The sequence below is a fragment of the Aegilops tauschii genome, chromosome 3 (genome assembly GCF_002575655.3).
Source record: "Aegilops tauschii subsp. strangulata cultivar AL8/78 chromosome 3, Aet v6.0, whole genome shotgun sequence".
NCBI classification, from domain to species: Eukaryota; Viridiplantae; Streptophyta; class Magnoliopsida; order Poales; family Poaceae; genus Aegilops; species Aegilops tauschii.
The window spans coordinates 585,733,014-585,742,927 of record NC_053037.3 but is presented as its reverse complement, the minus strand read 5'-3'; the positions used below and the strand labels follow the sequence as shown (position 1 = coordinate 585,742,927).

Sequence of the window (9,914 nt, the reverse complement as noted above, 5' to 3'; positions counted from 1 at the left end):
AAAGCTGCTTTCAAGGTCTCGTCGCTTCGGTGAATCACTTGAGCCCTGAGACATTTTCGGTGCCATGGAGCTAGACCAGTGAGCTATTACGCTTTCTTCAAAGGATGGCTGCTTCCAAGCCCAAACTGAGCTATTTCCCCCTTTCGTAACTACTGTCGATTCAACAGTCACCGGTTACCTTTGTAACTATACCAAAGTAGTTGTTTCCGATTTAAATATGACTCCTTTCCACTTTCAACAAATAGAGAAATCCAAAAACATGACATGCAAACATACTGCTAAAGCTTGTTTGTAAAAAAAGCTAAAAAAATCTGCATTGTGCATTAGTCGGGATCTCCGTAACAAGTAGGTGAACGGTGATGATCAAAACCAGGAGAAAGATCTGAAAAAAGGAACCCTCGATAAAAGAAAGAGATGTTGTGTATGAATCACTCGCCTATTCTTCGGAATTATATGTATCTGCGAGATTAATTTTTGGTTTCGATGTGCAAAAGCAAACCATTTCTATCGGATAAATTGGAACACATTGATTCCGTTCGTTCCTGCCCTTCGCTTCAGTCTGATGACACAGAATGCTAATTACTATTTTTATAGGGTGAGCTTTTTGCATGCGCTCGCGAAGCCCGAATAGCGCAGCTGTACTTTGAAGCATTTAGATTATTTATATATTGGTGCAACGCAAGTAAAGAAAAAGTCTAGATTGGCACCCCGTCTCGGCCGGCCTCCTGCTCTCGAGAGGGTGCGGTTAGGAGCTACGGTTCGGTGAGGGGTACTTTAATTAAGCTAGTGACCAGCGTTTGGGTGATTGAGCTAAGTGACCAGCGCGTTAGGTGATTTTTATTTTTCAGGGAAAGATGGGAGTTTATATTATTCCCTGATAACAGGGTTACAATTGAGAGGCACAAGTTCCTCAATACACCTAGGACCTCTATGCATCCATACAACAACAGTTAACTCTGTACGACTGTAATTAGTTAGCCAATCTGCAACCCTATTTTGTTTTTTCCTAAGTTTTTTGGGAACAAACTCCCTCTCTTTCATGAGTGCTTTGGTTTTCACTGCGAGATGTCTATACACGGAACGTGCCAACATATTCCTAGAAAGAATAAATAGTGCCCCAGAGGAGTCCGACTACATCAGGATGGGTTTGATCGTGTGATATAAGGCCGGATACCAATTGATAGGCAAAGGTGGCATGATCCTTTTTTTTGACGTGCAAGACAGTTTCATTAAGAGAGGAAAAACAAATACAGAATGACCCAGTATATGAGGGAAACTAGGCCGGAAAACCACAATAACAACAAAGACAAGAAGAGAAAATAACCACCAACGACAACCAAAGCAGACCACCAACTCCCAACATGGCCTCTGCCCCGAGAGATCGAGAACAAGATCTTCGGAAACGCGTTCAAGAAGGCAAATGACAGCCGAGGACATCGCCATCATTGGCATGGATCCCGGTCGAACACAAAGCTTCGCCCAGCTCTGCGCTCCACCACCCCACCGAACCTTGCCAGTGGTTCGGCCAAGCCAACAACCTCCAATGTCCATTCCACCCCAAACGGTCATGGCTCAGTGTAAGCAAGTACTCTTCCAAAATGCCTCCATGGAGGAGGACACCCATAGGCGCCAAAATCACCGGCAATTCCCCCTGTCAAAGAACAAAAGCTTTCGCCCAAAGCCTTATGCCTCGGCACCTCTCACCTAGGGTGGGCACCAGGCCGCTGTGAACCTTACGAGACCAAGTCGCGGCTCCGCTCGCATTCAGCAGTGGCAAGCATGACCAGAATGAACAGAAGGACGCAATGGCCTCCACATCACCATGGTGGATTGCATACATCGATGTTGGCACCACCACCATCACCACAATAATGAGGGCTCCAACAAGCCACATCGCCACCTATATGCCAACAGCAACACACAGCCGCGACATGACCGAGGCCAACCATGCTGTATGGCGCACGCCCGTCCACAACGCAAGCCACAACCAAAGCATACCGTGACACCAACCTGCCGTGATCGGAACCACAAACGAGTGACAACAGAGAGGACGCTCGTTTGCCAAAGCTTACTCCGGCCGCAGCCCACCCGGGCAAAGTTCGGGCCATCCGTGACCCAAATCAAGCCCCCACCATCACCGTGTGCGCGCCGCGCCACACTGCCACACCCAACAGAACGCCTCCATGCCACAAGCGCTGGAGCACAACCGCGCGACATAAAACCTCGAAGGCAAACGCCAGAGCAGGAAAATCGGGTTTCCATGATCTTGGCCAAAGAGCCATCGCGCGCGCAGCCACAACGACCGCCGAGCACTGACGCCTCCTTGGCATTCCTCCACGCAACCAGGATGATGCCTAGATTAGCACCGCACAACCCACCACTAGCTGATGCCTCGCCGCATAGCCCACCGCAAGCGAGCCTCCATTGGGCAGAGGAACAAGGCCCGCCACCGCCCGCTCCCTCCCGGCTTTTCTTGCGGGGGATCTGCCGGCGGCAGCGAGGGAGAGGGCGGGGACGAGTGGAGGAAGGTCGGAGATGCACCGCCGCCACCCGTGTCACCATGGGGAGGGAGCAATGCGGGGGCAGTGGGGAGGGAGCGACGCGGGGGCAGTTTTCTAATAAATTCCAATATGTATCTCTTGTTGGACGATCTTTCATTGAGATGATAAATATCGATTGACGATCCGATTACAACATGAAACCACGTTGCTACTTAGAAATCAGCAAACTAATTTCCTAGAGGTTAATGGCGATCCCATAAAATAAGATTAGCATAACCCCGAAGATCTGTTCCTAGAAACCATCGAAGAACGACAAAGAATATGATCAAAGCAATCTGAATATTGTGGATATAGATAATGTATTGATAAATGTGGGGTTCTGATAGTATTGTTGTCCAGTACGTTGGACACAATCGAAGTACCTCGCAATGGCTAACTTTTAACTTAATAAAACCCAAGAAAAACGCTAGGGGATTGATCTACTTATCTGGGACTAAGGCATGACGACCAAGGGGATGGACACACTTCCGAGGCAGTGAAAACCAACCGTAGGTCATACTGACTTCAAATGCCTATAACTTTTGCATTCGAACTCTGAATTAGGTGAATCTAATGGCGTTGGAAAGTTCAGTTATGTGTGTGTATTTTGAAACTGAGTCCATAACACGTAGAACTTGAACTGTAACTTCTTTATTACCACACATGGTTTGTAGAAGTTCTCAATAATCCTCCAAAAAGACATGAAGTAAAAATAGGTGAAGTATTTTTCCCTTTATAACATAAATTAATTATTGCATAATTTTTATTAGAATTCGCCTAAAGAATACACATATATGCTATAATTTTTGTCATATCCAAGGTAGCCATGTTGATTTCCACATATATGGTAAAAATTTCATAACTGGCCATGAAGCTCGGCGGATCAACCATGTAGAACTCCTGGACCGAGGCCGCATGCCACGTGCATGACGGTGCCATGGCTGGTTGTAGACTGCCCGCAAACTTGCACATCTCCTCATCCTTTTCCGAGTGTTCCTCGATCGGCTGCGTCCTCCAGGATGTCGGTGAGATCTTCGATGTTGGAAAACAGATGGGTGGTGGGTGGGTCAAAAAATTTGATTACTTGTTGCTCCTGGGCACGGCACGACGCCATGCTTTGAAGAATCAACTTGCTGCAGGAAAGATGTCGCGCTAGTATTCAGGGTGTTGCAAGCTTGATTCGCCATAGTTTGTGGCCCAACAAGATTCTGATATAAAAACCTTTTATGGCGCATCATGACTGTGTGTCATCATGCACAGTATGAACATAGAACATCGACCAGGTCAGCCATAGGAATTTTGTTATGAGAATGAGGGAAAGAAAATTTACATAGCTCTCTCGAACCCAAGCAAGGATGAACATTGTCTTTTGAGATTTTTTTTCAAGTGCGTCGATAGATCGAAGACTCCACGGGGCATGAACAACTTTATGATGACCTTGTGGAGCACTTGTGGGAGCTACATGGGTGTTGAACTTCCTCATGTTTACTTCGAAAGCATTTCGACCATTTACTATGAGTGAATTTAAATTTCCATACTTGTAGATTTGAAATTAGGATGAATGATACTCCCTCTTTCCGATTATGTAGGGTGTGTAAGCTTTTGGTAAGGAAATTAGCACAAGGCTTCTCACAAATTATTGCCATGGTTACAAAAAGTTTCTTCCACTTTTTTGATAAATGGAATATATTAATATCACGAAGATACCAATTATATCCTGCCTCTGCACCAACAAAATATTGAAATACATCAAGGATGCACACAACTACGAACAAAAATAAAAAAATTATATTTTTTCACCCTGGAGAGAGTCCGAGATCCCAAAAACAATGCCTTCGCAAGACCATTGCCAGGTACAACCAAGGAAAGCCAAACCTTGGGCTTTCACCCTGGAGATCATGGCTCGGAACTCGAGAAGCACCGCCAAAAATGTTGTTCACCTATGTTTCCGCCCCCTCCTGCCAAGGCCACCACTACAAATGCTCAACACCGGACACACAGGAAAATGCCGCCAGTCTTCAACGCAACTAAAACTCCTATCCGCTATTACAAGTCTCCGATCGCAGCCACCATGACTTTTTTCACCACCTGTTCCATGGTACCGACAAGACAGCAAAGCTTCGCGCCACACCCTCATAAAACCTCTCTGGCTGAAGATGAGGGCGCTCCCGACCGGATCAATTCCGATCTAGATATCGAGTGATGCAATGCGCCAAAAGCTATCCAGATCGAGGAGCACAGCATGAAGCAGATCGAAGTTATAGAGCTTGAAGAATACCAGGGCCAACCACCGCGGGGCTCCCCTGGATCCCGATGGCTGGATCTGGGCAGTGCCACGCCTGACACCCTCCCCCGACGCATCCCCAAATAGCCACGACGCCGGTAGCCGCCGCCACACCCATGTGAGGACGTGAGGTCTGCCACCGGTCGCCGGGATCCCGAGCCCCAGTGCGCGGCGATGCATCTCGCAACCTGCTGCCCTACAAGACGGAGGCCGCCGCGGGAGAGAGCATGGTCGCCGCTGTCGGCCACGGGGGCTTCGCCCGACGGCGGCGCGGCGTGAGGAGGGGAAAGAGCGGCGCTGGTGTGTGGATTGCTGGCCGCGGCCGAGTCGCCCTGGGCAGGGTGACGCGGGAAGTGCCTTTTTTCGCAGAGGGGTCGAGCCGATCGATTGGTTATGATGCGTTCTTCTTCCATGATATCCTTTACAAACATGGTTGGCTAATCCACCATTAGCAATGGTTAGTTTACTCTGACCATACAAGAGAGAATATCAGGGCTCAGTGCTAACACGCCTTAGATGTTTTGAAGTTTTGAGAAAGGTTAGGCGCCTAAGATTTTGGGAAGAAGGGAGTATGTGTTGAAGATAAAAATATATTATTTTGATGGTCAAAATGTATGCATTAGTGTAAAGAGAAACAGGAATTATAAGATCGAATTTACAGCCGCACACCATTCAAATCCAATAACTTTATTGACAGACCCCTGAACGTACTTAAAGGTAATAGGAAGAGGTTTTTGAGGGAACTATTGAAGATGCTGTAATAGGATATTGAACGTGGTTGTTGTCATCTACAATTATTCATCTCCACTCAAGGCTCTTGAACGTGGATGTCATCATCTCCGACAAACCTGCTCCAGAACCAGTGTCCCTTCCAGACAAGCACCATCTCCTCGATGGGGACGTTCTTAGTCTCCGGCAGGAAGAGCGCGACGAAGACGGTCATGACCACCCCCCATCCGGCGAAGAAGTAGAAGAGCCCGAATTTCATGTGGCAGAGCATCGTGAGGAAGGCCTGCGCGATGACGAAGGTGAAGAGCATGTTCACCGATACATTGATGCTCTGCGCTGCCGACCGGATCTCCAGCGGGAAGATCTCGCTCGGCACCAGCCACCCCAGCGCACCCCACGACCACACAAAGCCCGCCACGTACAAGCAGATGAAGAGCACCACCGCCGCCGCGTAGCCTTTGGGCATCTCTCCAACGCCGCTCGTCCCGAACCTTGCCGCGATCAGCGTCCCCACCGCGAGCTGAGACACTAGCATCTGCGCGCCACCCTGCAGGAACAACTTCCGTCGCCCCAGCCTGTCGACGATGAGCATTGTCACCAGCGAGCCAAGCACGAGGACGCCGCCTGTCATAACTGACGACACGAGCGACGCGTCCCCTTTAAAACCGAGTGTCTCAAAAAGCACGGGTGCGTAGAAGTTGATGACGTTGATGCCAGAGAGCTGCTGGAAGAAGGGGATGAGCACGGCCATGGTGAGCTGCGCACGGTACTTGCGCAACACAATGTTGCGCCATGGATGTTGCACTAGCTTTGACACCTCCCTTGCTGCCACCAGGTCCGCGTACTCATCACCGATGTCGTCGGTGCCGCGAATATGGCGTAGCATCCGACGGGACGCCTCTGGGTGGCCTCGCTCCATCAGTGAGTTGGGGGTGTCAGGGAGGAAGAGTGAGCCGAACGTGATGACCGCCGCTGGCACAGCCGCGAGCCCCAGGCTGAAGCGCCAACCATGGCCGCCTTTGATCTTGTTGGTACCGTAGTTGATGAGCTCTGCTGTCAGGATGCCGGTGGTGATCATGAGGTTGAAACCAGTGCCGAGCATGCCACGAAGACGCGCCGGTGCCATCTCCGACATGTACAACGGCACAGACTGCATGCATGCGTATCAAAGTAATCATTCAATTGTACTTTTACACACTTTATTCATCATGCCCGAAATTATGTGGCGTGCACATAATATTGGATGATTTTGACTACATTCACCATCAATATACTTTCATACTTGCTTGCACAATTATCGATTTATTTCTGCACATAGTAACCCAGTGGGATAGACATGGACGAGATACTACAAGACAGCACCTAGCACCACCTCAGTTCATGCTTTTCTTTTATACTATTTTTTACTACTTCAAAAATTGTCAATGGGACTTGATGTTTAGTTGGTTTTCAATCTATATATCTTCCCCAGTTGTCCATGCATATCCTAAACAAATGAAACAAAGAAATGAATGTGCCCCATATATGTCTCATTCTCTTCCCATTTCTGTGTACGTACCTGTTGATGCAACTGTTAATGTAATTAATCAATAACTACTCGATCTATGTGTATCAAAATATAAGACGTTTTTGGACACTGTCATAGTGTTAAGAAACTTCTTATATTAAGTTACACAGGTAGTAAGACACAAACGAGTGACGCAGAACAACAAAGAAGTCAAGCTCTTTGAAATTCCTGGCTTCATCTTGGGCGATATATATTTGCATGTGGCGGCATTTTGATGTGACCTTGAGGGCAACATATATTTGCATACGGAACTGTGATGTGAACTTGATGGCGACATATATTTGCATATGGAACTGTGATGTGACCTTGATGGCGATATATATAGATATATTTGCACCCGCACAAATTTCATGTCATGCAGAAAAGTCATTGGAGTGAGCAACCTCGTACCTGATTGGCGAACCCGATGCCGACTCCGAGCAATGTGCGTCCAACGATGAGCATGGCAATGTTCTGCGCGGCGCCGTTCAGGCCCGCTCCCACGAGAAAGGCGAAGCCGCCGGCAAACATGGACCACCTGCGGCCTAGGACACGCGTGACGGTGGAGGCAAAGAAGGAGGCAATGAGGGCGGCAAGGTAGAGCGAGGAGGTGAAGGCCTGTAGCAGCTGGTTGTCGTAGCGGCAGTACTGGTTGCTCTTGCTTGCCTCCTGTTTCTTCCAATACACCTCTGGAAAGAACTTCAAGAGGAAGGGGTCCATGGAAGTGACGCCGCCTGAGATGCCGATGTCATACCCGAAGATGAGGCCGCCCGTGGAGGCGACGACGCAGGTGAAGACGACGTACAGAGTGAGCTTGCCAGGGTATGGCTTTCCACCGGCCGTGTTCATCACGACGCCACCGGCCATGGTTGATCTAAGCTAGGGATGGTAGGATGGACGAATACTTGCTAGCTCACTATTAAGGTTGGAAATATATGATGCCAGCATGCCACAGAGAAGAGGAGCGCAGCTCAATCTGCTTATATCAAGGACGAAGCCTATAAAATTGTGCTCCTCGAGAATGGGCTGGGCTACGTACTCCCACCTGGCTTAGACCGAGTTCGGTTTTTGGGATTAAATCCCAACAGTGAACCAAGCCCTGGAGGGATTGGTGGATCCCCGGCCCTGTCCAACTGTTGGATTTGGAGCGACAGTTACTTTTTTTGACCTAGATCGCATCGAAATAACTCCAGCCCCCACCATCGCCACGGAAACTTTTTGGTCCCCTCTCCTCCTGCCGCTGTCTTGGCACTGAGAGGTGGGGGCCCTCCGATCTTCAAGAGTAAATTACTCTTGCTTTTCTATTTGGTGGTTCCATGAAGCTAGAGAGTTTTTTGTGCTCGCAGATTCGATAATTGGTCTGTTGAGTTTATATTAGTGCATGAAGTTTTTTTGTTGGTTTTATTCTTTGTGGAGGTCAAATATTTCAAGGATACTATGGTGAAGATATTGTGATTCCCCGACGTACAAGTATAGGGGATCATACCCGTCCCTAGTATGTTCACCTCTCAAGGCTTAAAATATTTCTGGATGGTTGACTCAATGGGCTTTCAAAAACCTTTTTTTCGTAATGTTTGTGCGGATGAAAATGTTTTGGGAGTATTTCTTCTAGTAGAGATCAACACCACAGAGAAGTTGTTTCCGAGAGATGTCAATATAATTTTTAGTCATAAGAGTTACTTCGTATTTTTGGATCTTAGATCGAAATCGATGTAACTGTAATATTTATGAGTAGTATGAATAAAATTACAGGTGTTTGTCAATTGTTTTGCTCAAACCCCTGTTTGTTCAAAACAATCTTTCGTGCGCTTTCTGTAATAATAAAGTTATAAGGCCAAATGATACATGATATAGACGAAATCCTAAAAAGCTGATCAAACATAAAGGTATGAAAAAACAATCTAAGAAAGGTAAAAACGCACACGCGTGCGCAACTAAATGCCAGATGCAAGTCACTGAGAAAAAGAATATGATTCACTCTGTCACACGGTCATGCCCGAGGGGACATAACACTAATTGGCGAAGCCCTCAAGAACACATGGCTTGAACCAACGTGGCACTGTGTCAGCCGAAGCATACAAATGTTTTCACCCGAGTGTCGGAGGGCGAGGAGAGAATCAAGGCGACACCGCATGAGGATAGTGATACCAGAAGGCGTCACCGCCACTGTCGCCGAGGCGCATAGCTTTTGATGAAATTCCCCTACTCACAACATCATCGGAACAGGAGCACCATGATGGGCACCCAATCTATCGGAGCATCGACTCAAGATCCAGATTTGGTTTGGCTTGTTCTACATGACAAACCAGTACATTCGAAGCGGCAAGTGAATATCCGAAGTGGATAAAAGCTATGGAAGAGGAATTAGAAGCACTTCGAAGGAACATAACTTGGAATCTAGTTCCTTCACCCCAAGGTAAAAATTTGATTGATTGCAAATGCGTGTTCAGAATAAAGAAAAAGCCAGATGGTACCATAGATCTCTATAAAGCCAAACTTGTTGATAAAGGTTTTAAGAAGAGGTATGGAATATATTATGAGGATACTTTTAGTGTCGGAGTTAAAGCTGCCACTATTCATCTTGTTCTGTCTATTGTTGTGTCCAGAGGGTGGAGTTTCTGACATCTCGAAGTGCAGAATGTTTTCCTTCGTACCGTTCGAAGATACAAATAAGCCGTGTAATGTATGCAGGCTGCATAAATCTCTATGGACTGAAGCAAGCTCCTATAGCATGGTATTCTTGTTTGAGCACAAAATTGCAAACACTTGGATTTGTTGCTTCCAAGTCTAACAAATCAATGTTCATTTACGATCA

The 9,914-nt window shown here is 47.4% G+C and overlaps 1 protein-coding gene across 1 annotated transcript; it reads right to left on the bottom strand.

Moving 5' to 3' along the window:
* LOC109775348 (sugar transport protein MST3-like) lies at positions 1–7,966 on the bottom strand. Its single transcript, XM_073496007.1, has 3 exons — positions 7,511–7,966; positions 5,648–6,703; positions 1–125 (listed from the first exon to the last, which is right to left on the bottom strand). Exons 1-3 carry the CDS (start codon positions 7,964–7,966, stop codon positions 87–89), a joined length of 1,551 nt encoding a protein of 516 aa, XP_073352108.1. The 3' UTR covers positions 1–86.
* Positions 7,967–9,914: the final 1,948 nt, after the last annotated feature.

Coding starts and splice junctions, on each gene's coding strand:
- LOC109775348 (XM_073496007.1), bottom strand. CDS start 7,966: ATGGCCGGTGGCGTCGTGATGAACACGGCCGGTGGAAAGCCATACCCT. Junction 6,704..7,510: donor GCATCGGGTTCGCCAATCAG/GTACGAGGTTGC, acceptor GCATGCATGCAG/TCTGTGCCGTTGTACATGTC. Junction 126..5,647: donor TCGGAGATGATGACATCCAC/GTTCAAGAGCCT, acceptor GAAATAGCTCAG/TTTGGGCTTGGAAGCAGCCA.